A 26853-nucleotide genomic window follows, 5' to 3' on the forward strand; every position below is an offset into this window, starting at 1 on the left:
TATTACCTGCTTGATTGACCGCTGCTGCTGCTGAGTGTCCATTCGATTGGGCGGAGGATGCTGAGCTATTGGTGCTATTGCTATTCGAACGATCTGCTACTTTGGTGCGAGGCGATTTCCGATCGAGTATCTGCGAAGCAAGCATGAGGTCCTTGTTCAATTGTTCGGCGGCGGCTGCAACAGAGTCGGACTGTTTGCTGAAGAGGCGGCGTTGGTGTACGAATCGTGTGACGATCGTATCGACGAGCGCCGACAGTGAGGTGGTTATTTCGGATTTGAGGACATCGGCTAGACCCTCGAGATCGGCGCCAGACATGCGCATTATGGAACTCGAACTGGTTCTTAGCATATTGAATTTCTCGGAGAGTTCGCTTTTCAGGGCTGTATTGTGTCGCGAGTTGACACGTGAGCTGTTGTGGTGCAATTGAGGTCGGGTGGGCTGTTGTGTTAGCGATTGCTGGTGTTCCTGTTGCAATTGCTGTAATTGCTGTTGTTGTTGGCGCAATTGTTGTTGTACCGCATGCTGCTGTTGTTGCTGGACCACCTGCTGCTGTTGCTGCTGCTGTTGAGCTTGTTGCTCTTCCTTGCGGCGTTGTTGTTGTTCTTGCTCGAAACGTCTCTGTTGTTCCTGCTGTTCTTGGGCCGCTTGTTGTTGTTGCTGCTGTTGTTGTTGTTGCAATTGTTGTTGCTGTTGTCTTTCTTGTTGCTCGGCAGCTTCTTTGGCCATGCGAGCCTCCTGTTCAAAGAAGAATTGCTGGCCCAAATACATGGCGGCAGCATTACTAATGGCCGGATGGGCTAAGCCACTTTCTCCGCCCTGCAGTTGAGGCATATGTTGCAGCAATGGTAGGGGTCCATTAAAGGATTGTTGCATATGGGGATGACCCACCAAGGGATTGTGCAACTTACCCGACATCATTTTGCTCATCATTTGTGAAAGAACATTGGGCGTATTATCCATGGCATTTGGATTGGGCACTCCCAATTTTTCATTGCTCTTTAGGGTCAATGAGGGTGAGGTAGAACTGGGTCTGACATCACCATTGTGTTGATCTTTTTCCTCACCATGGGTGACGTCTTCACCGATAAGGGGAGGTGAAGGCGAAAGATCGCCATTGTTATCCTCCTGTTCCATGCAATCGCTGACATTGTCATCTATTTCTTGGCATTCCGATTCCTGTTCCATACGCGAACACAATTGCACATATTTCTGTTGCATTTCGGCCAATTGCTCTTGCATAGAACGCAATTGTGACTTTAGGGCATTCTTTTCATTGCGTTTCTGCTGGAGCTGGGGCGATTCATTCTCATCCGAATCATCGGCATCATTCAACATCATGGTCTGGAGGTTAAGGCCAAAATTGAGACCAGCTGCAGCAGCCACATAACGTTCCATGGCATGTTGTTGGGGCTGATAGAGTTTACGTTTCTTACAGCCATTTACCTGAAGATGGGCCTGATTGGAGGAGGGACTGGAACGCATACTGGAAACTATATTTTCCACACGAGCCCTTTTCAAATCGGATTTCTTGGATATGCCCGAGGAGACATCCTTATCGAGATCATCCTCCAAATCATCTTTGCTATTGTCCAATAACATCATATCCGATTGGCTGGGCGAGGCCAAAGATTCCAAATCAGATCTGGAATTGAGGCCCATTAGTTCTACATCTTCTAGGATTTCATCGGCTTCCTTTTTGGTGACAACAGCGGTCATATCCATATGCTCGCTATCGGTCCTATGCTCACTGTCGGCCTCTTGCTCCAATTGATCACATTCCGATTGTTGTTCCTCCTGTTGTTGCTGTTGTGGCTGAGGGGAGTTAAGACCCTCGGAATCGGTGGACTTGCGACGATCACCATTCATTAAACCTTCCATGGAATTGGTGGTGGCGGGCATATTGGGTTCACTTTTGATTTTGATTTCTGATAGTGAATCTTCGATAAGATTTATCACATTGCTGGTTTCCGATTTCGCATCATTCACATTATTATTGTTATTGTTGGCTGAGTTATTATTGTTGTTGTTATTGGTGTTGGTATTATTATTATTGGCCATTTTAAGGGAATCCTGAGAATCCTTTTGTTGCTGCTGGTTGATAACGGATCTCAATTCCTGATCCAATTGCATGAGTTCCTTTTTACCCTGCAATATATTCCGCAGCATATGATGGGCCAAATCGTTTTGTTGTTGTTGCAAATTGGGCGAGGTAGAGGTACCCTGATGGCTATTGGTACCATTTTGGGAATTATTATTACCTACCGATGGGGCTCTGGGTGGGGTATTTGTACCAGTACGTGACCCAGCATTCTCATCCACCGATCGTTCACTGCAATTGCTAATTCGACGATTTTTGGGCGATTGTGATGATGAGGATGACGACGAGGTTATCTGCTGTTCCGAATTATTCGAACTGATTGTGTTATTATTGAGCAATTTACTGGTGGCATTCAAACCCAAAGAGTTAACTAAGCCCGCAGCACTAAGTAAATCGGCACTGGTGGCCGATTCCATGGCTGCGGCCAACATGGCATTATCCAAATTTGTGGGTAGACCACTGGTGGCATCTTGGGCCTGCTTCATTTGACGGCCAAATAGTTCGTTTAACATTTTGGCCGAACCAAAACCGTTGGCCCCAAAGAAATTACCTAGGGCGGCCGTAAATTGGCCCGTTAACAGCGAAGCGGTGGGCGACGATGATGAACCACCGGGTGAATGTTGTTGATTCCCAGTGTTATTGCAGTTGGAAGTGCTACAATTTGGAGTTAGAAAATTTTTTGTTGACGTTAAATGATGATGGTGGGCAGTGGGTGAGTTTGAAGATTGTGTTTGATTTAATAAGGCCCCATATAGAGCTCCTCCAGCGGCACCCGCGGCAGCCGCAGCAGCACTACTCATTAAGGCAGCAGCTGTTGACGGCGTTAATATTGTTGCGGGCGGTGTAAGGGTCAATTGTGATGCAGTTGTCGATGCTATACCCAATGATGTTGATGATGATGATGACGTCGAAGGTATGGACGATCCTGAAGAATTTGTGGTATTTGAATTATTTTGTTGAAATTGTTGTTGATGTTGAGTTAATTGCTGTATAAAATTTGGCAATGAGGCAAAAATATTCAAATCACTTTTATCAAAATCCTCAAAATCACTTGTATTTACTGTGTTTGTTGTTTTAGCGTTACTTTCATTCACATTTAAATTATCACACAAACGCGATGAAGATGAACTAACCGTATTTGTTGTTGTTGCTGACGACGATGTCGATGCTAATGTTGTTGCACTACGTTTTTTATTATTTTTACTATTAAAGGATAATGACGAGCTACTCGATGTGTTTTGTTTGCTATTACGATTTGTCGAAGACTTTAACGTATTTTTCTTGCTATTATTATTATTCGGTTGTTTAAGTTCCGTAATTTTATTTCTCGAGGCGCACGACGTCTGCGATGCGAGAGCTAACGGAGATGACGTTGTTGTCTTATTGACGGCACCACTATGACTACTTTCTGTAAAATGTTCAACGACTTGTACGACTTGTTGTTTACTGCCGTTGTTATTTTCTGAACTCGTAGCTGATGGTGGCGTCGTGTTAGCTGTATTGGTGGTCGTCGTAGTCGTCGTCGTCGTGCTTGTAGACGACGAATTCGTCGCCGTTATAGCTACTTGAGTGGTGTGTGTAGACAACGACGATGCTGATGATGATAATGTTGTAGAGGATGACGACGATGGTGGTGTTTTTGTATTTTTTCTCGTATTCGCCGTCGTCTTTGTTGTAACACCACCACCACCACTACTACTACGCTTACTGAGTTTAGGGCTGATGGTTGTGTGAGTAACACCACTACCACCACCAGTACAACTGTTAAGAGTATTACCGGCGAAGAGAAATATAACTTCGTCGTCTTCGTTATTTCCTGTATTTGGCGTAGTGGCAGTTGCTCTGTTAGATTTTTCTAAATTCTCACTGTCTTCTATGTCGTCGTCGCCGTCGTCGTCTATAATATTTGTGGTCTCCTCCTCGTCTTGCTCTTTGTTGTTTGAGTCTTTTAATGAATTTTCGCCGTTTTCGTTTAGGATATTAACTCCTTGGGTTTTTATTAAATTTTCGTCGTAATCTTCAACGTTGTCGTCCTCGTCGTCACCACCACTGTTGTTATTGTTACTTTCTTGGAGTTGATTTAGAACAGTTTCTTCCTCCAATTGGTTGTGGGGTATGGCAGAGGCAGATGTGGCCTCTGGATGGTGATGCTCGAAACCGTTACTCTGCGTTTCTGTGTCCGCTTCCGTTTTAAGATTGGTCAGTGTATCGGTGAATTCTTGACTATTATTACTGCAATCCTTAAGGAGAGCGGTATTCGCCGTTTCATAGATACTCGTAGGTGAATTTAAATTTGTCGTTGTCAATGTTGCCTTAAGCAGTGTTTTATCATCAGCAGTGAACAAACCAAAACAATCTGTGTCCTCCTCTGATGACATCATCAGGTGACTCCCTCCCCCCTAACACTTAATGGTGGGGATGGGGAGCAGCAGCACACAGCAGCAGCAGCTACGTTGTGAGCCAAACTCACGCACAACGATATTTGCTCGCCTTGTTTAGATTTCCTTGGCCACCAAAGAGGTAAACAGAGAAAAAGGAATTGAGGAGAATTCTCAATTGTTGTTTGTTTCTCGCTCTCTCTGAGTAAGAGTCTTAATCCTTTTCTCTTTGACTCTGGGTTTGTTTTTGTTTGGTTTTTAAATTTCAAAATATTCAACTCCCCCCGTTTTGAGTTAATATGTAAAGTTGAAGTTATTCACGTTTATGAATTCGCCGTATATTATTTCTCCTTTCTAAGGTGAGGGAGTGTATGTCTCTGTTGAGTGTGTGTGTGCGTATTTCGTTTTACTAGGTCTTAAGCCCCATCATATGGAAGTAAAGCAAAACACATTCTCCTCTTTAAATTCGCTTATACACTCACACAAGGCTCTCCTTATATTTAATTCACTCAAGCATAAATATTCAAAGGCTGAGTAGAGTTTTGCCGTTAGTGAGACTTAATCTTGCCTTACGACAATGTACTCTCTTAGTGGCACCAAATGAGTGATGACGGTGTTTATACGAAACCTCTACAATGGGGGGATTTCGCTTTGGATGTGTGTGTGTACTTTACTCTTTCACTCAGTGTTACCGTTTCGTTTCGCTTCACTTCTCCAAAATCTCAACTGAAGTGTAAACACCACACTACACACACGCACACACACAACAACAGCAACCAGCCGGGAAATTTAGCCAAGTGAAGAGTTGTTTGGTGCGTGTGTACGTTGTTGTTGGTGTTGTGGGAGTAGGCGATTTCAAATCTCACCAGCAATCTTTTACCAATTCCCCCTCAGTCAATATCTGATGATGGGTAAAGAAGAATGCTTGCTTGCCGGTGTTTCGTTTTGTTTGTTTGTGGTGGGGGGCTATTATGTTGGCAACAGCAGCAGGTGGGAGTGGGGAAAAATGCTTTTCAACAAAGTGAGTTGTTTGGTTGGTTAGTTGGTTTGTTCTGGAGAGGTTATGGCAATGAAAAATATTCAAAATGTATGCTCTAGCCAGTCTATGGCCAGTTTGGGGAGACTAAATTATTACTTTTTCCCCAAAAAGAGTCTCTCAATGCTGATGAATACTCTGTGCCCGTATTGTCGTATTGTCTTTCTTTTTCAGGTTTGGTTTTTTGGTAATGGCCGTGTATGTGTGTTTTTTAACAATCTCTTTTTTGTTTATAAAGAGTCAGTCTAGTTGGGTTTATTAAAGGATGTTTGTCGAACTCCTTGACTTCTCTTCTATGTGTGTATGTGCGTGTTTCACTTCCGTTTCCGGGATTCGTTTTTTGGCGTTTTTCAAAACAAAAATTATATATCTTGTTTGTTTCTTGACTAGTTTTTGTGGGGGGGGGCAAACTGAAATCTATCCAAATTTGAACTCGCTTTCACTTTCCTTTCCTTTCGTTTTTTATTTTTTTCTTTCGCCAAACGTAGAAATTTTGATTGGTCGGGAATATGGTGATTTAGTTTCTTGTTGTTAATTTTGCTCTCCTCTCCTCTTTACGTTTTACCTTTCTTTTCAAAATACGACGTTTACGTTTTTTCCTTTTTCTAATTGTAAATTTTGTTTTATTACTTCTTTCCACCACCACACACATGCGAATGTCTTTTGCATTTAATTTTTTAATTGAAAATTATTTATTTGCTTTTGCAGGGTATTTGTATGTTGCATATCTTTTTTAGATTTCATCAAGAATTTTGTCTTTGTTGTTTTGATTGAAAATTTAATGTGTGAAATTTTTTCAAGGATTTATATTTTTATAAAAAATTTTTCTTTCTTTTTTTTTGGTTGGATGGTCAAAATTTAAAAAAAAAAATAGAAAATTTTCTAAATTTTTTTGTATCCTTTAGATGATGGTAATTTTTATTAAGAATTTGGTATTGATTTTTCTTTTGTTGGTTGATATTAAACTCTCTCCTTTTTTACGCGCGCTTAAAAGTCTCTCTGTAAATACACAATTAAAGAAGAAACAAAAACAAAGAAAATTTAATAAAATGTTATAATGGTAAGGATATTTATATATGAAATAAAATACATTATGAAAAGTTTCTTATTTCCAGTTTTATAAAACAAATAAAAAGAATCTTATATTCACCCCTAACATAAAAACCAAAGATATCTTAATAGCTTTGGATTTGCAGTAAATGAAGATACTTTGCAGGGGAAATTATGACAAACAGGGCTTTTCAGGACCTGTTAAGTGGGGTATGGCTAACAGTTATCTTCAAAGCAACCAAATTAGATAATTTTGTTCATCCCCTTTTTTTGTTTGTAACAAAACTTTGCCAAGTTATTTGGTGTCTGTATTGTCAAACTTGAAGATAATGTAAGTGCCAACCCTTTTTTTGTTAATTTGAATATGGTATCCTTTTGTCTCCGGATGGCTGGGGGGAATACGAGTTATTATTTTAAACATTTTTGAGTTTGAATCGTATGAGGATGCTGGGGGTGGTAGTTGGAATATATAACCCAATTTTTACTCATTTTTGGAATGATGCTTAGGTGACGAAAATAAGGTTGGATTTAAATTTCTTCTACATACTTATTTACTTTAAGCGATACAGAAGGTAGAAAACGAAGTGTTTTCACAGAAAAAAGAAAACAAAATTTTTATGGCCGATTTAACTTTATTTTCGTTCATGAATATTAGTTGATTTTAGTTAATTTTTTTTTTATTTTAATTATTTTTTGCTTACTTTAATGTGGTGAAATAAGAATGAGAAAAACTTGTATAGAAATGACGTACAAAATTTTACTACAAATGAAAATAGTTTATATTTTCCTAAAATGGTTGAAGTTTGCTGAAATTGAGCTCATAAGTTTCTCAAATGCGTAAATTTTACTTAAATTTTGTCTGGCTAGAATTTCATAAAGACATATTTAATTTCAATTTTTCCTTCCCAAATATGAAATTTTATTAATAAATAGAAAAAAATTTATTATTTTTAATAAATTTTCTTCAATTTGACAAAAATTATTAACTTATTTGTATCATGTTGCAATTACTAAAATATTTTAGTAAATTTTTCTCAATTTTTTTTGGTGTTTCAATGAGTTTTGTGATATTTTTTGTATTTAAAAATTCAAAGTAATTCAATTTAAGTGACGAAAATTTGGTTTGATTTAAAATATCGTCCACACTGATTTACTTTAAGCGATACACTAAGCTGAAACCGATGTGTGCCATCGAGTGTTTGATATTTTTATATATATGTATACTTAAAAATTTAGTAATATAAAATTTAATGTATTGTCAAGTTGAATTTAATAAAATTTATTTAATTTGAATATTTAGAGAAATTCCCGTTAAAAAGTGATAAACATGAGTACACTAAAAAAAGTGAACTCTCTATTTCACTAAAGCCAATTTAACTTTATTTTAGTTCATGGAATTATTATGTTTGGAGAAAGTCTTCTTTACTCTAATAATATTTTGCCTACGTTAGTTAAAGAAACCAAAAAAACGGAAAAAATTGTACACAAATTAAGCATAAAGATTTACTAAATTCGTATTTCTAACAAAATAGTTCATTATTTCTTTAAATTTGTAAATTTTACTGCAAATGCGTCCATCATGAACTTTGTATGTCACTATAGACATTCTTGCAATTTTTTTCTTTAAACTACAAAATTTGCTTTAACGAGAGAAAAAAATTAATTATGCCTAATAAATTTTCTTGAATTTGTCAAAAAATATTTACTTATTTTTGTGATATCGGCGTGATGCCAGCGTTTGTAATACTGTTTAGTTAAAATTTTCTAAAAATATTCAAAATTTTTCAAAAATAATCAAAAGTTTTCTTCCATGTGGGTTCACTGTTTTTTCAGTGTAGCAATCTAATTTAAAACCTACACATTAAACAAAAATATCGCCCTTCAGAAGGAAGTTTTAGAAAAATGAATTTTCGCGTTGATGAATAAATATGATATAAACAAATTTAAATAAATATAAATTTAGAAACTTAATTAATTAATTTTCTTTTTTATTTAAAAATCCAATTTAAATATGAATTTAATAAAATTTTATTAACTTTAATATTTAGAGAAATATATTTTGAATATTTTTTATTCATAGTGTCAGAATTATTATTTTCATTAAAAAGTGATAAAGAAAATTAGTTTGCAAAATTAGCAACCTAATTTTAAATCTACATACAAGAAAACCATAAATCCAGAGAAAAATGGACACAGGCTAGTGTTTTTGTCTGTCGACAAGACAAGTTTGAAGATAAGATATTTACCTCAAAAATATATGACTTTATTAGGTGGCGTAAATTTCTATTTTCGTTTTTTAAACCTCTGCCTTGTTTAGACTATCAGTACATCTTCAATAAGAGGTTCCCTCAATTTTTAAGCCGGCAAAAAAATGCTAATCATTATAAGTTGTGTCCAATTCTTAATTTTGGACACTTTACATTACTGTTAGTTGCCAAGACCACTTTCATAATTTCTGGCATTTTTTTATTTCAGTTCCTTGCATCACTAACTAACACCCCCCAAAGCAAAAAGAGGAAATGAAAACGAACTCAACTTCTGTAAAGGAATTTCATTTCAAAAAAATAATGTCCTTTCTCAATAAATACAATTTGATAATGCATTTGCTCTGCTCTGGCCGCTATTGACTGTTGTGTTATCCTTATAAGGGGTGGTGGGTCTAGCGTTTGAATATCACTCGACATACCTTTACACACAAACGGAGCACTAAACTTTACATTGCCTGGTGGTTGTTTGGAATGCGGCTAAAGGAACTAGTACGCTAACCATTGTCCTGGGCTATCGATTGATGATGGTGAAGATGACGACGATGAATGCAGAATGCAACAGAATGTTTGCCCCGAAAAAAAATGTTCATGTCGAAAGTCGAAAGAACCCGAAACTGTACCCAAAACAACTCGCAAGCAGAGTAATTGCCATTGCCGTCATTCATTCCTTTGGTGGCGAATACAAAACAAAAAAAGTTTTTCCTTTTCCTCTTTTCCCTTTTAGGGAGTTTCTATTGTTTCAGGGGATAGTTGTGATGCAATATTAGGATCGTTGTTTGCTTTTGATGTAAAGGAATTTATGTTGTTTGAGAATATTTAAGGATTTTACTTTTTGTTGTTTTTTTTTTTTTGGGAGAAGGACGACGAACTTAGTCATGGGAAGGGAGGGGGTATAAATGTGAAAATTTTAATTCAATTTGTTAAGGAATTATTTTGAAGAGTTGGTCAAACGAGTTTGTGAAGAGATCTATGTTCAGTTTTTCTTCTAAGACAATGTAAGATTTTCTTGAGAAAATTTCTAAGAAACTAGTTTGACTTGCATGGGAAATTGCCTTTTTGCCTTTAATTTTCCATCTAGGGATTGATTTAAGAAGGTTTTGAATATTTTCTAAGGCAATACGATTATTCTGGTCAATGTTGGGATTAGGAAAATGTTGTTTTTTGAAGGCTGCCGAATTTGTAAACTTCATAAAATCTTCCCATGAAAAATACCGAAAAGATAAAACAAAAGCATAGTTTTTTTTATTATAGTGGTCAATTTATAACCCAAGTAGGTCATATGAAAAAGGGATATGTTAAAAGTAGTAAACGAATACCATGATTTATTTTAATTAACTTAAGTTTTTCCAATTAAAATTGTATTATATTTGTAAATTATTTTTACTGAATTCATTTTGTGCTTATTCGAATTTTAATTTTTATTGTTATGGATTTAAAAATAGTTTGAATTCTTCTCAATGAACTGAAAGCCTATTTCACATCCAAAGCAGATCCCTTGGATTGTTTTGTTATGATTTTATTTCTATTTATATTTTATTAAGAACGAAATCTAACATTATTTTTTGCAGCATCCATATAATATGTATTTCAATATTTATATCGATGATTAGTGACTTTCAATCCTAATTACACTGAAAAAAAGCATGCCCGGTTCCAAAGATTTTGTCTTTAAAAATTTTGGTGTTGATTCCGAGCCAAAGAAGCGGAGAATACAAGTAAAGATACTTTTAAGACACAATTCTCTTTTAAATTTGGGTTTTGTGTACTTGCTTCTAGGAAGCAAATTTTAATTTTTCGCTTTCTCTGATTTTTTTTCTTCATATGCTATCAAAGTCCTTTAAAAACGAGGTAACGACAACTTTATTTTCCAAATTAAGACTCGATTTCCAGTAGAAATTATGCTATGTTCCAAGTAAAAAACTTCTTATATTTCATGCTAGCCTGATACCGAACCACACTGAAAAAAAAGCATACTCGGTTCCAAAGATTTTGTCTTTACTTTAAAAAATTTGGTATTGATTCCGAGCCAAAGAAGCGGAGAATACAAGTAAGGATACTTTTAAGACACAATTCTCTTTTAAATTTAGGTTTTGTGTAATTGCTTCTAGGAAGCAAATTTTAATTTTTCGCTTTCTCAGCTTTTTTTCTTCATATGCTATCAAAGACCTTTAAAAACGAGTTAACGGCAACTTTATTTTCCAAAATAGGACTCGACTTCCAGAAGTAATTATGCTATTTTTGAAGTAAAAAACTTCTTTAAAATAAAGTTTTGAAAAACATGTCCTATATTTGAATTTGCTTTGTAGTCAAGATGCAAAAAGACAACAAATTTAAACACAATTTCATTAAATTTAAAGAATTTTTCTGAATTATTAAAGTCAAGTTGACCTTAGCCTATAATTTTTTTCTTTCATGTTAAGATACCCATTTTTAAGTCAAATCACTTAATTATAAGGACAATACGACTTCATTGAAAAGTTTATCGAATTTTGGACAAGGAAAATAACTTTATTTTAGAGAAATGCGTCTTCTATGCTAAGCAAAATTTGTATTCGTATTTTAAGGACATGAAATCTTTGACCTCACGACAATATTTTTTTCAGTGCAGGCAATTGACGCCCAAATGCATTATATCTAATTATACAATTATTTTTCGAGCTTTATGGACAGATAGATTAAGGAACATGGTTAATAGAGCCATTGAAAAGAAAACGCCAGATACAAATCTATACACGCCTGGACTGTACATGTTTCGGTTCGGGCGAATGAACCTTTCCACAGCCTTTAGTATAGATCTGGCTGGGAGAGATAACTCAATTTTGGGCCCTTTATGCTAACTCCTTATGGAGAAGTTATACCATTATTTAAATATGGTAAAGATATTAAAAAAAGTATCACCAATTTCGGTAAGGACAAATAAAATGTTTGAAATTTTGCAAAACTAGTTAATATATTATTGAAGAAATATTTACCACAAACAAAGCGTTATTATCTCTGTCGTCCATCGTTAATCCTCCTGAAAATAGAAAAAATAGCATCAAATTAATAATTTATATTTCTGAATTATTTTTAAGGCATTTAATTTTATAGGTTATTCTACATTGACTCATCTATTTTGATTTCTTATATAAAAATGCCAAATTTTAACAAATGTAACTTTATATTTTTGCCCTATGAAAAAAATCTATAGACAATAGCCAATATTTGTAGGATGTCATCCTTAGCCTTTATATCATCCCCCTGCTATTTGTGGTTCCAAATGAGAGATGGTCTTTCTCATTATTTTTTTTTCTCGTATTCCTTCTGTGACGGTGCGTGCCACAGCTTATATTGCACACCTGGACTTTTACGCCTGGCTAAAACTACAACAACTATAATGCTACATACACTCTAATCGTAATAATGACTATAATGATAATGATGATTTCCTTCATTGTCAACCTCTACGGAAAGAGTAATACACAGTTACACAATTGTTGTTGTTGTTGTTGTTTTTAGTGAGAATTTTAAGATCTCAAATCTATGCTGGAATGTTGTGTATTCGATTAGCTGGCGTAGGGTGCTGTGTATGGGTGTTTTGTTGCATGTTGTTGGTGTTAAAGAGTAAATACCAATACACAGAGAATAAAAATGTGATTAATATCTAATTTCAACAGTTTTGCTTGTATTATTAGTATTATTTCGATTTGCTTTAAATAAATTTAATTTTAATAAAGGCTTAGGACATTTGCTATATTTTATAGAATATTCAGTAAATTTGTATATTTTCATCTAAAGCGAGAAAGAGGTTCTTAGCACAAGTTTTGTATTAATTTTTGAAGGAATACAGAAAGCACATCCTAAGTACGAAGACTAAGGAAAGCAATCCGCTCAACTAGAACTGGCATTGTAGGACAAATTGGTTTCTTAAAGCTCGATTTAAATGTAACTAAACTGTATTAAAATACTGATATCACAAAAATAAGTAAATATTTTTGAACAAATTCAAGAACATTTATTTGGCATAATTATTTTTTAGTGTTAATGAAAAAATATATATAAAAAAGAAATATTGCAATTGGAATTTAGCGCTATATGAAGATCAAAAACGACACAGTTTTGGTCAAAGATTATAGATTTGAGGAAGATGTGAGATTGGCTTGCGGCATACCAAATGTTGCATTTACCAGATTAGTTTAATAAATGTTTGTAATCTTTTAGATGTTTTTAGTTTTTATTTTTTAAATGAAAAATTTAATTTTCTTAATGAAACAATGTTAAATTTTAGGCAACAACAAAAAAAATTACATTTTCCCCTTTATGGAAATTTATTTCGTGCTCTTAATTTCTTTTTATTTGCATTTTAATGCTAAATATGTCAATATTTGTCGTATACGCGTTTGGTTCGAGTATTAAACTAATGTGGTGAATGGTTTGATGTGTGTAGCCAATCTCCCATCTTCCTCTTCTATAATCTTTGGTTTTGGTAAACATTACAAATTTTAGGAAATGCTGGACTAGTTTGTACGAAATTCGAATTTAGTAAAATTGTAAGCTTCATTTGTGTATCATTTTTGTTCTCAAAAATTATTAAATTTTTAAACTAAAACCTAAAAATATCCATGAACTAAAATAAAGTTAATTCGGCTTTGAAGACCCCTTTTTGAGTGTACACAAAAGGTATATTCCTTGTGTATAAAACATTGTCTTGCGAACATTATGATTTAGAAACTCTCAACTCAATCTCTCATCAAGAAATTGCTTTTTCGAAATATAATTTTTAGTTCGAATTTGTATACATGCAATCTATTAAAAATTCTTAATTTCAAATTGGCATAATAAAATCTTCTGTTTTGATTTGATAACGAAAAATATTTTTCATTTTCATAGCACAATCCATGTATTTTTGTTTAAAATATTTTATAGTATAATTGTCATAAAAACTCACATTAAAAATTTTGTTTTTTTTTGTGGCCAGAAAAAAAACAAGCCACAAAAAAGTAAGAAAATTTTATGATCTTTAAGCAACAATGTTAACATAATATGGGTATAATATGCTGAACGTGGACTTGTAATGCAGTAAGGACATAGTCATACAAAATATAAGGTTAGAACGACGTAAAGGGATTTAAATTTGAGGACCCAACAACAAAGAACAAAATCTTAGAAATTGTAGATAATGTAGGAAAGTTATGATTCTGGAACGTAAAGGAAACTATTCCAAAATATTTGGGGGAGTAACATCAAAATATGGAAAAATATAGAATATGTCCCAAATAAATTTATGTTGTGGAATTTGTTTGGAGTTAATATAGTTTCAGTTAGGTTGGTTATTTTTATGTCTTATTTATTAAGTTCACTTTTTATTATGAACTTAGTAAAATTTGTTTTTAATTTTAGTGGATTAATTTAATTTTAATTTTATAAATATCATTTTTATTACGAGATTTCATTCTTAAATATATAATAATATTCCAAATTTAAAATAAAACAAAATTTATATAGTGTTCAGTGGATTTTATATTTTGTATAAATAAATTGATAATTCTTTCATACAGCAAAAAAAAAGTTTATAATAAAAATAAAAAATAATAGAAAAAGTTTATTAATGTTATATATTAAAATTATTTAATAATTTGAAGTTTTGTTTGTTATCTTCTTTTAAGATTTACGATATACCCTCATATTATCTTTGAAATGTTTAAAAATTTTCCCATACCTTTGCTTCCTTACAATTGGCAAAGTTGTTAAAAATTATGAAAGAAAATTATACAAATATGAAGGAAATTTTTCGAAGATTTTTATGGTTATAGGAAAAGTTTATATTGTATACATGTTCGTACAAGCGATATGATACAGAGATAGTAAAACATCAACATACATTTACAAACACACACACACAGCCATACAAATGAATTACCATTGCCAATTTGAAACCGAAATAAGGACAAGCGTTAAAATTATAATTGTTAGTGTGTACGTGTTTAAATATGGACAAATGCCAGGCATAACAATGAAGACAAGAAAATCCCTAAACATATACACAAACCTATAGATATCTAAAGTTTTCTTGGGTTCTTTGTGTTAATAACTTTGGGTAGTTTAACTTGTAAATTTTGTTTGGTAATCACTGTGGCATCATACACAATAAGAAACCGGATATCTACAATTAAGTATTAGAGTAGCAAAACATTTGGTATGAGGTAGGCATTGTATTAGAATTTTGTAAAAGGATTGTAGTAAGGTAATGGTGATAATAGTATTTTTTTTAACGAGAAATGTGTCTCGAAATATTTATTTTCAAAATTTTTAAATATTAATTAAATATTTCGAAAATTGAAAAACGTAAATTTAAACTTTATTTTCTATAAAATCAAATTTCTTAATTTTATTAAATATAAAAAATATAATTAAAATTTAGTTAATAGTCTATATAATAGGAATTTAATTTCTTACAAAAAAATATTTTTTAACGAGAAATACATTTTGAAAATTAAAAGAAAAGTAAATTCTAAATTTATTTTCTATAAAATTATTTTAGAATTTTTATTCTATTTTTATTATAGAATTCTATAATTGTTTTTTTTTTTTAATATAAAAACAAAATAATTATATTTTTGGAAAATTATAATAACAAATTGCATTTTCTTTAAACATAAAAATTATAGTAAATCTCAAACAAAACTCTAGTTTGAACGGCAAGGAACGCTGTTATTTTTAATTTGTGTCATTGAAATCGAACTATGACAGATCATTCAACCTATCGTTTAAGATAAGCGATTTATACAATTTCTTTAAAATAAAGAAATCTTTGCTTTAAGAATTGTTCTCCTTAAATTAACGATACGAACCTTTTAAATTTGAGCCCCTCGGTTAAAGTCGTAGGTCTTTGAAGTAAGGCAAATTTCACTTAAAGAAAATATTTTTTGATAAATCCCTTGGCAAACTCCTGTGGCAAACTCCTGTGGCAAACTCCTGTGACAAACTTTATTCATTTTAAACACTGTTATAGTTTCTTTTTTAAAGTTAAAGATACATTATTGATCATTTACAATTTTTTATAATATAATTATAATAATTATGTTAACATTTTGTATTAAACTATTTTTATTCTTTTCATATTTCTATGCAAAAATCGATTCAGTAAATTTTTCAAAATTAGAAAATAATCTAAAAATACCCCTTAACTTATCTTTATTATTTTAACGGATTTTAAATTAACTTGACCATAGCAAAAATCATATGAGCCCTACGACACAACATTAAACAATCATCATAAGCCCGATAGTGGTGGTGGCCTCTGATCATATTCCCTGCTGATGATGACCATAATCATAATCACCACTAAATAAACGCTTCATAGAATTCAAGTAAGTAAGCCCGTGCCTCTGTTTTCGATGAAAATCACTTGTCTTTTTTAAAGCTACACATGTGCAGTTGACATACAACTCATGCTTTGCCCTGGAATTTAGTGTCGCCACACTAGCCCTCTATTACCAATCATTACAAAAACATAGGTACATAGTTTCCATGTCATCCCAAATGGGTAAAGCAATTTTCAGTTGGTTGATGACACCAGGTTTTAGAACCATGGCTTGGACAACTACCACCCTCCCCGTTTTTTTATAATTTTAATTTTAGGTTCTTTGCTAGCTTGTTCGAAACACATGCCAAAACATGGGACATTTATAAACGACCCCGTCTGCGTACTCTCTGATCTGTGAAGGCACATTCCAAACAGCAAAATATCTTCTTTCTGGTGATGAGTCAACTCAAAGGGAAAGTGGGTGATATTTACATACGAATACAGTGAAACATGTTAGACCAAACAAATTCATATAGAGATAGGGCATTCGTGGCGTCTTTCTATTGAGGCACAGTGGTTTGATGGATATATAATATTAGTATATTCTTATATTGTACATTGTTATACTATAAAACATAATATTGAAACGTATGCGTTTTACATTAGATTATTAGAGATCATGATTTTACTGAAATTGATTATCAAACTAAATCCCTTGTATTTAAAAATATAAATTAATTAAAGCTTTTACCGCACACATATCGAAATTAATTATGTGTCTAAAGATCAGAGTATACGAAATCATATCTTGTACAAAGTTTGTCTATATCAGTTCGTTTAGTGCTTCAAATTCTTCTTTTCTATCTGAAGAATTAATAGACAAATTTTTGGTAGGTGCTATGAAACCAAACGAATATTGCTCTAACGAGCGGTTATCCTTTATAAATTAGTGATAGAGAACGTAGGCAATTTAATTTGCATTAGTTTTCTATATACATTGTGCTTTTTTTTGGAAGTAAAGTTATACACAAATTAAACTAGTACGAATAATAGCAAAAAAGGTATTCAGCGATTGCACACATAAATAAGATTTACATGTTAGAAAGGCTGAAACAATAGCTAATTATGTTCTACATATAAATTGTCTATATCAATTCTCTTCGCACTGTTATATAATTAGGATGTAGTGGAAACATTAGAAGCATGGAAATAAGAAACAAATAAGAATAGGTTTTTAAAAAAACTTACAGCTTGCACACACAAACAAGTCTAATTGTAACCTAAAGCTACGTCTATTAGGTATTATTCCTTTGCCATTATATGATAATATCAATTAGTTTACTCCCTGTAATGGTTCTTCTTTATCTCAAGAGTTCATAGATCAATTTTGTGGAAATGAAATAATTTCAAAGCCTATTTCTCAAATGACATAAACATATTTTTATCGAGTTTTCTTTACTTTATGAGATGCGGTCACGAGCCACAGAAGGCCAAATAAAATTAAGCAAAGCTCAAGAGGCGGTAGCGAAACACAATAAATCTGTAGTGCCTTCAACAGCAAAATCTTCATAGTTGCTTTTTAACGTAAAGTATATTTTATTTGTTCTATATTATTTTTAAAAGAGTTTTCTAGCTCTCTGAAAAATCTATAAAGAAAAAAAAACATCGTTTCAAAATTAAAATCGCTTAAAGGTTCTACAAATATTGTGATATTATTTACGTGGTTAGTGTTAAAATATATTTACATAATAATATGAAAAACAAAAAAATTAACAATAGTAAAATTTTTCATGTAATGCAAGCTTAGGTCGCACACATGCTTAAGTTTAACATTTTCTAAAATCTGAGTCTTGAGCAAAGTACAATTTGGCCATAAATTGCCCATATCAATTCGCTTACTTTTTTAAATATTTAATTTCTGCAAATTTCTGTCACACACATGTTTAAGGTTAACATGTTTTAAAAGAAGAGACTGTAGCATATGATAGCTTTATAATACATTTTTCATATCAATTCGTCTACACTTTTAAATATTTCTTTTCTATGTGTCACACACACAATGCAATGAAGACATTATTTCAGCACAAATTTGAAATTTGTTTCACTGAAGTAAAAAAATTATTAATGATTGGTATTGACTTGTTTTCCTCTCTCTCTCTCTCTTGGAAGAAATGGCTTTCGCTAAAGTATTTCCGTTTAATTATCATTATTAAGTTTTAGTGGAACTTTTATTTGGAATTTTCCTCGCATAATATTTGGTAGCAAAAAAAACCCTTACCGGGATTAATCAGAAATAGAAAAAGAAACTCCTAAATGATAACTTTACATTTATTTCTTTTGCATAATTCCCCATATCTTCAAACTACTGTATCAATTTGCTAGTTAATATTCGATTATTCGTGTCATATGCCGACACGAGCTAGCGAACGTTACATTAACAGAAAAATTTGACTTGTCGTTGGAGTTTTTTTTTTAATATTTTTTATTATTTGCTATAATTACTTGTATCTTTTCTTTATGTCTCTATGTCTGTCCATCAGTCCTCATGACAATCGAGTCTTTTACCTTAACAAAGTTGGAGTAGGAGTGGGGTGAATATTAATATTGTTGTTGTTTTTAGGTTTGATATTCAAATTAAAGTCAAGGTGTTTGTTTGTCTGTTTATTCCTGGCGAAAGAGGGAGTTAAAAGGTGGAAGTGGTGGTGTATGCATGCATTACTGAAGAAGGTGGTGGTATTGCCAATGAGTCTTTCATAAAGGCATATGTTCACTTTTCTTTGGCCATAAGGAAAAAGTCAGTTTTAAAGACATGTGTCTTGAAGTTCATATTTTTCAATTTCCTTCGAAATAAGGTCGCTTACGGCTGATGCATGTCGTCGGTCATTAGTTTGACAATTAAAGTTCTTAAGCGAGTCACCGAATGCACTCAGCTGTTTCGGGACAATGTCTAAGACGCATGCGTGCATAAAGTTCGTAACTGCTTAAGAGGTAAACGAAATGTAAGTAGATAAGCGCTGCTGGCTGGCATTGAGGGAATTTTAGATCCAAAGGGCCTTTAAAAACAAAGAGAGAAATTCACCACTGTGGTATCACAATGGACTGAATAGTCTAAGTGGGCCTGAAATATTGGGCTGCCACTATATTTAAGTTTAGACAAACTTAATTTTAGGCAAACGTACGCATTTTCACTTAAATCCATTCCTTACTTTTCTTACTCATTTCACTACTTGCCTCTTATTTATTTATTAAAATAATTAAATATATTTTTTCTTGGAGTAGAAAAATGTATTTAAATAAGGGAAAAAGCTTTCGAAAAATATATCATTTTGTTAGTTTTCCCAGAATACTTATTTTGTAACATTAAAAACTTAAAGAAATTATAGATTTATATAAAGGCCCCTTTTACTTTTTTCCATATGCCGTCCCTGTTTAATTCTTCTGTGATTTCTTTTAAAGAAATTCGCCAATAAAAAGGTCACAAAGGGTGGTGGGTAATAAATTACTCTAAAAGTAACGTTTGAATTCTAAAGAAAAAACAATACGATATCAAATACGGCACTATTGCCAAGAAGCGTAAGAAACAAGATAATGATCGTGCACACTCAGGACAGGAGGCCTATTCATTCGTTTGGTAAAGGAATTTTGTTTCATATACAAACCATAAAAGCATATCCCTTTTGTCCCATAACCAAAGAAAAATCTATAGTGGCATGCGCCTGCGCCCAAAAAAATAACAAACAACCCGGTATGAGGAGCAAACATACAAATCGTAAAACGTCTTGCAAGACGTTTGCTTTTGAAGAAAATTTTCTTAGCATTATTTTGCTACGGATGGACGGACTAGCATGTGTTTCGAAAATGTAATTGTTTGTATTCGAAAATAGGGGTGACTTATGAAATGTGTTAAAGGTACCATATAATTAAAGACAGTAAGACGCTAGCTAGGAGAAACGCTAAGATAAAGGAACATATGGCCATAGAGGATCTATGTTAAAGGAAAAAAAAGTAAGGAAAGGTGCTTGTTTAAAAGAGAAGGAAAAAGCCACCCCAAGTTAGGCACGAACCAAAGAAATCAGGTTTCTTGTTGGAAGACGAAAATAGGGAAGTAGATTGAAAAATTCGTTAAAAATAATTTAAAAAGATTTTACTGAGTGTCTGATATGTAAAGTAACAAAGTAAAGCACTATATTTTTTTCACGTTTTTTATGCTTTTTGTTCACAAGCAACAAGTGTCGGAAATAACATACAATTTTAGAATCAGTTTGGATTTGTTGGAATTAGCTATCTTTGCCACAAAGTAGGGTCTTAGATTGGCCCATACAGCCATCGCACGCTGCATGAAAATTGATCTGTGTTATTTTGTCCCATTCCAAGCTATTCGTCGGATTTTAGCTCTATCCTGTATGTCATTAACTATGTGTCTTTCTTTTAGCAAATAAGCAATTTTATAAAGTTTCGTGTTATTTATCGCGATTTATGAATAATATACGACCTAAAAAGTTATTAAAGAGAAAAAGGTTTTACACTTAAGTGCATGGTAATTGTTTACCTATGCTTCTCTACAAAACTTAGATGCATTTGAGTAATTGCTTTGGTTTACATGCAACGTTTGTTTTTTATTAATACCTTGGTGACATGTTTAGGAAAAGGCTTATAGACATTAGGAGGAAAAATAAAGAGGTATCTACATCGATATTTTAAAGTATACAAAATTAAAATTTTATATACCTCAAACGAAAATGAAGAATTTTCTCTAAAAATAGAATAGAACCAAAATTCTAAAAAAAATTGGAAATCATTGGCACTAACTTTATTTAGCACTAATTTTATTTGCTTTTAAAGATATTCTGTAGAGGAGAGGGCCTCACGCTAATCGAATTTTGTTAATTTTTTTTAATTGTTGGACCTATAAAGGATGTAAATAAATGTATTTCCCGCTTTATACATTTTCCCAAGCTTAAAATGTTTTGTTAATGTTTTCCCATATGGCCCAAAGGACTCAATTTTCTTCGAGTTGGTATAGAAAAAAAAATAAGCATTAAAAATATTTAGAATGCTCTTATGTTCACTTTTTTTGTGCGCTAATGGAAAAACATTCTGCGATATTAAAAATACCTTTCATATCAAAACCAGGCCCCCACTCCCTGACGCTTCTCTCATTTGTGCTTGAAGTATAAGCAAAAGAATATCGTCAGTGTTTTTGGTGCCACATTAGATGAATAGTCCTACTAATCACTAATGCCCGAACATCGAGAAAGATATCAAAACTGATACAAGGTAAATGTATTGAGATATGTGAGAGTAGAATGGGTAACATTGAGATATGTGTGAGTAGACTCTTTGGTTGTAGCCTTCTATATAGTAGATGTGTGTACGAGACTCCTCGCTCCCTCTCTCTTTCTATATGAAGGGAGACCCATGAACGCAATTCCCTGGCAACCAATTTGAATAGTGATATGAATACGAGTATTGGAGAAATTGATGGTAGGGAGGATGTATGGGTCTAAAGGTAGTTGGTTAGACAACAAAATGATGGTCTTACAGATATAGAACCTATCAAATGCATAGCCACAATTCAACGTTAGTCAGCCTAACAAATGGGCTGAAATACTTAGGAGGAAAAAAGCTTAAAACTTGTAGATGATATGGCAGAGATAACAATGGAAAGCACGAAAATCTAAAATGGCACATCGACAACATATTCCTATGTGGGATAGGAGATAATGAATAGCAACAAATTATTATTAAAAATAAATGTTTATACATATATGAGTAATAATGACACATGGTCACACATTAATATACATTCACCAGATTGCAATTACATTCACACACGCTCACTGTATATATATTTCTTGACAATAGAACAAGAACAAGTAATTTACGCTAAGAGCTCATTCTCGGATTTTCCCAAGTACTTGTAGGTGGTAAGAGCTAGATTTTCATACACCTAATATTTAAATGAAAAGATTTTGCTATTAGTGAGGCCCAGATAGATTTCTATTTAAAATAAAATGATACAAAAAATATCCATGTTAGGATTTAGTATTGGGAGTTGAGTCCTACACTCAAAAAAAAGTGAACTCTCTATTTCACTAAAGCCAATTTAACTTTATTTTAATTCATAGAAATATTAGTTGTGTTCCTTTACGTACTACTAGTTACTACTTTTACTAGTTTTTACTAGAAACCGTTCCTCAACCCCAAAAAATAGTAAAAGTAGTAAACAATTTTAAGAGAACAATGTCAGAATGCATGTCTCTTTTAAAATTTTTTTACTACAAGTTACTCGACAAATTCTTTCGAGTAAAAGTTGTAGATATGTCATGACAAAAATAATTATTTGTTTTCAAATTTTCCAAACTAAAGTAGTTCCAAATCGCTTGTTTTTGGAAATAAATCTGTAACTTTTTAATGGATTAAGATATCATCATAATTTTTTCTTTGTGCCAAAGCTGAAATGTTTTTCTCTATATTTAGACGTTTGTAGGTCCCTAGTGGATTCACGGGCTGGTGTATAGACGTTGGAAGTTGGACACCTCGGATGTATGCAATTTAGTGTTACTTGGCCAACGCGCAATTATGCACCGATTTTCATGATTTTTGCTTTGCTGGATAGAACTTATAAACTACCATAAAAAGATTGTGTATTTGTGCGAATATATCTAATATTTGCGAGATAGGGCCTTACAATTTTTTTTTTTTTTTTGCAAAATTTGAACAAAGTGGGGTCTGCATTTTGAGTCTGGAAGGACTACATTCCTTATAAAATTCTACGTATTCTGGAGGAAAATTTTGTGCACCTTTGTGCTTTAGGTTTAACGTGTAGACTCCACAATTTGGAATTTCAAAACAATGCCGAACCAATACCACTTGTTTCGAAAAAAGTACCAAAACATTGACCGACTCACACCAAATTCGGCACACCCTTTAATGGACCAAAAGTACCTCTACGTTTTGAATTTCATGCAAATCGGATGAAAGTTTTAATGTCTCTGTCATGAATACCCCAATTCGGGGGTCGGTTCATATGGAAGCAAAATCGAAACTTAGGCCGAAGTAGTACCATCTTCAAAATTGACCTGCATGTAGAATAAAAGTGTCTGTTAAAATTTCAGCACTATAGGTTCATTATTGAAGGAAGTAGCCTGATTACAACAGATAGCCAGACAGAGAGACATCGTCTTATAATTTCTCCCTGATCAAGACTATATATACTTTCTATAGTCAGAATTCGTTATTTGTATGTGTTACAAACGGAATGAAAAACCCCACCTTATAAGATACTGATAATATGCGCTATTACTCTACTTTATGGCCCAGAGTCTTACTTTGATTAAAAATTTTGCAAAAGGAGTACTTTTTATAACAAAGTAAAAACCATAGCTTCTTTCTATCGTAATAAGGATTTCAAAGTTTCCTGCAAAAAATCTGCCATTTGTCAAAAACAAATTTCGATATAAAAGTATTTAATTTACCTACATGTTTTGAAAATATTTATTCAAATCACAATGTTTCTTTTGTTTTTTATTTGACATTTTTACAATTTTTACTATATTTTCGTTCCTGTACATTTAAAAAATATAGAAATCTGAGAGGATTTTCAATATTTCTCTCTTTTACTACTTTTTACTACGAGTAAAGTAAAGGAACACACCTATTATGTTTGGAGAAAGTTTTCTTTACTCTAATACTTTTTTGTGTACGTTAGTTAAATTAACTAAACCCGAGGAATGAAGCATAAAGATGAACTCAAATGAAGCATAAAGATGAACTAAATTCGTGTCTTCCACAAAATAGTTCATAATTTCTTTAAATTTGTAAATTTTACCAAAAATGCGTCCATCGTGAACTTCGTATGTCACTAAAGACATTCATGCAATTTTGAACTCCAAGTTTTTTCTTCAAACTACAAAATTTTCTTTAACAAGTGAAAAAAACTTAGTTATGTCTAATAAATTTTCTTGTATTTGTCGAAAAATATTTACTTACTTTTATGACATCGGCGTGATGCCAACGTTTGTAATACTGTTTAGTTAAAATTTTCTAAAAATATTCAAAATTTTCTAAAATTAACCGAAAGTTTTCTTCCTGGTGGGTTCACTGTTTTTTCAATGTAGAGACTTTCGGGGGAATACAGGCAATTTTGTAAATTTCGTGGGCTCCCGCTAAGAGAACAAATTCTATGGATATGGTACACATTTTAGACGTTTGAGCGAGAATACCCGGGAAGCGGGATCCTGAGACAAATTTTGAGGACATGCAATGTATAATCAGAGTAAACTTTTCATATAAAATCAAATATTTATTCAGCAGGCCAAGTAAAAGGTATGTAATATTAGCTCATTAGAATGATCTATGAAGATCCTTTGACCCCAATCAGGATTACGTTAAAATAAATTACTTTAGAATAAATTAAACTAAAATAAAGTGGAATAAATTAAAAAAAAAAAAAAAACAAACAAATTGAGATAAAATAAATTATGACACTAAATTAAACCACATTCAAGTAAATTAAATGAAATAAAGTTGAAACTTGTTTTCATTTTCCCTAAAATAAACCATTAATTATATTAAAATTAAACTAAATAAAGGTGAAGCTTTTTTTTCTTTATCTCATCAAATAAACCATTCACAAAACAAACAAAAATATCTGATTCAATCACAAAATTAATTGAACCAAATTATTTTTTTATTGAAATGTCTTCAATCATGAAAATGATAGTACCAATGACATTTTTAATTGGGCATAAACAAATACTTGATTTAAAAAAATAATTAATTTCAATTATGTTTTTAATTGATTCTATTAAAAATTTATGTTAATTGCAAAACTCAAATACACACAAAAACATTTTTTCTGATTCAATCATGAAATTAATTGATCCAATTAATTTTTTAATTGAAATGTCTTCAAACAATTAAAAAATGAATTGACAGCCAATGAAAAAATTAATTGATCCAATTAAAAAATTAATTGATACTATTAATTTGTGTGATGGATTTTTGATTCAATTAAAAAATTTGTTGAATCAATTTAATTTTTAATTGACTAATTTTTAAAACTCAATTAAGATTTTAATTGGAAAAATGTTCGTGATTTTTTTTCTGTGTAATTTTGTACACACAAACGTAACTATTTTCAATTACTTTCTTTACTGACTTGGTTTTTCGATTAACAAATTGATTGTGTCAAATAAATTTTTAATTCAAAATTTAAGAAATGTCCATCACTTTTGTTAACTGGCTTAGTCTTCCGAGTTTTATTAAATAATTAATTGTATCAATTATTTTTTTAATAAAAAATTTAAAAATCTTTAATTTATGACTTAATTACTTAATAATTCTAGATTGATTAAAAAGTTTATTGTATCAATTAATTTTTTCCTTGAAAAAGTTTTCAACTTTAATCAACTTTTTAACTGAAAATATTTTAATGATATTTTTTCTGTGTTCCCATTCAAATACACTGTCTCCAAAGGTAATCAGTCTGCATTTACTGCCATGTACTTGCCAATGATATCGGCCACCCCATTTCCATTATTCCACCATTCTGGCCATATGATAGGTATCTAATCAAGAGTAAGTAAAATCGAAATTATCATAATTTTCATCGTAATAATAAAAGTAGTACAAACATGGCCAAGTATCGGTGAGTGCTTAGGCAATGCTTACCTATCTAAGTACAATGCAGATGGATTCCCTATAACTAAGTCCCCTCCTAGATACTTATTATGGCCATAGCTATCTCAACACATAACTGTTAGGAGCTCAATACGTCGATGAGGTATTGTTCTAGCCATTCTCATATGCAAATATGCATTAGAAGAAGTACAGTTGTGTACTAAATTGTATTGGTTTTTCAGCAATTTGTGGGGCATGGAGTATTTTTTCTATCCACCTAGACTTTGGAGGTAGAGGCAGGCGACTGTCAGCCAATCATTAAACCTGTTGTTGTTGATATTTACCTTGGAAGTCCTAAATGTAAATATTTATTGTGATAAGATATCCATTTGCCTAAAGCCTTTGGCATTGCTTTTTTATTAAGATTTCGTAATGCGAGCCATGTATGCCATGAACTTATCAACCAACCCTACCAACCAATAATTCAACCACCATCCTTAATACATTTAGCATTTATGACGTTAATACTTAAGTGCGGTATTTGTTTTGAAAGGTTCTATTTAATTTCCATATCTTATCTCAATATACCAATGCTATATAGACAGAAAATTCATTTTATTGAAGTGGTGATTGATTTAGGGTATTATAAGGATCCATACGGCAAGACGATGTTCTAATAAAATTTCTAGTTTCTGAAAATTTCCATATGTCATGATAAACGTTTATTTTTTGTAGGTCTCTAGTAATTGCAATGTAGTTTTTATAGATTTAATGCAGTTTTCTACTTAGGTTTAGGGCTTAAATTACCCAGTCACAAAATTATAATTCTCTGGACTGGTGCTAGAACATGCATGTTTAAGGCATGCAATATTCTTCTTTGGGGGGGAAAAAATTCAAAGCCTTGTCTCTTGTCATTAAAAGACATGGTGTCATAAAAATCTATATGCAAAATATGAAAATGTATGGGCATTGGTGTATTTACGAGCGAAAAAACTTTGATTGTTAAAGGTTAGAAGCCCCATAGGAAGCAACTCAATGCGTTTGTCAGGATAATTAAAAATATAGAAAAAAAAAAAAACAAAAAAGAAATAGGTATGACAGAATAATTTAAAAT

At 32.3% G+C, this 26853-nt stretch overlaps 1 protein-coding gene across 3 annotated transcripts in view; it reads right to left on the bottom strand.

Annotated features, from left to right (window-relative positions):
* The window catches only part of LOC142220175 (homeobox protein prospero-like), a 163977-nt gene that overhangs the window by 15494 nt on the left and 121630 nt on the right, over positions 1–26853 (bottom strand). For 2 of the 3 annotated variants that reach the window (XM_075289162.1, XM_075289160.1), the window contains exons 2-3: positions 11803–11846; positions 7–6512 (exon numbers count right to left, since the gene is read on the bottom strand). In XM_075289162.1, the coding sequence (XP_075145277.1) occupies positions 7–4480 (4474 nt within the window). In that variant the 5' untranslated portion in view covers positions 4481–6512; positions 11803–11846. Of the gene's footprint in view, positions 1–6; positions 6596–11802; positions 11847–26853 lie in introns of those variants that run through there. The other variant, XM_075289161.1, reaches the window with a different exon arrangement.

Source organism: Haematobia irritans, chromosome 1, assembly GCF_050003625.1.
Source record: "Haematobia irritans isolate KBUSLIRL chromosome 1, ASM5000362v1, whole genome shotgun sequence".
NCBI lineage: Eukaryota > Metazoa > Arthropoda > Insecta > Diptera > Muscidae > Haematobia > Haematobia irritans.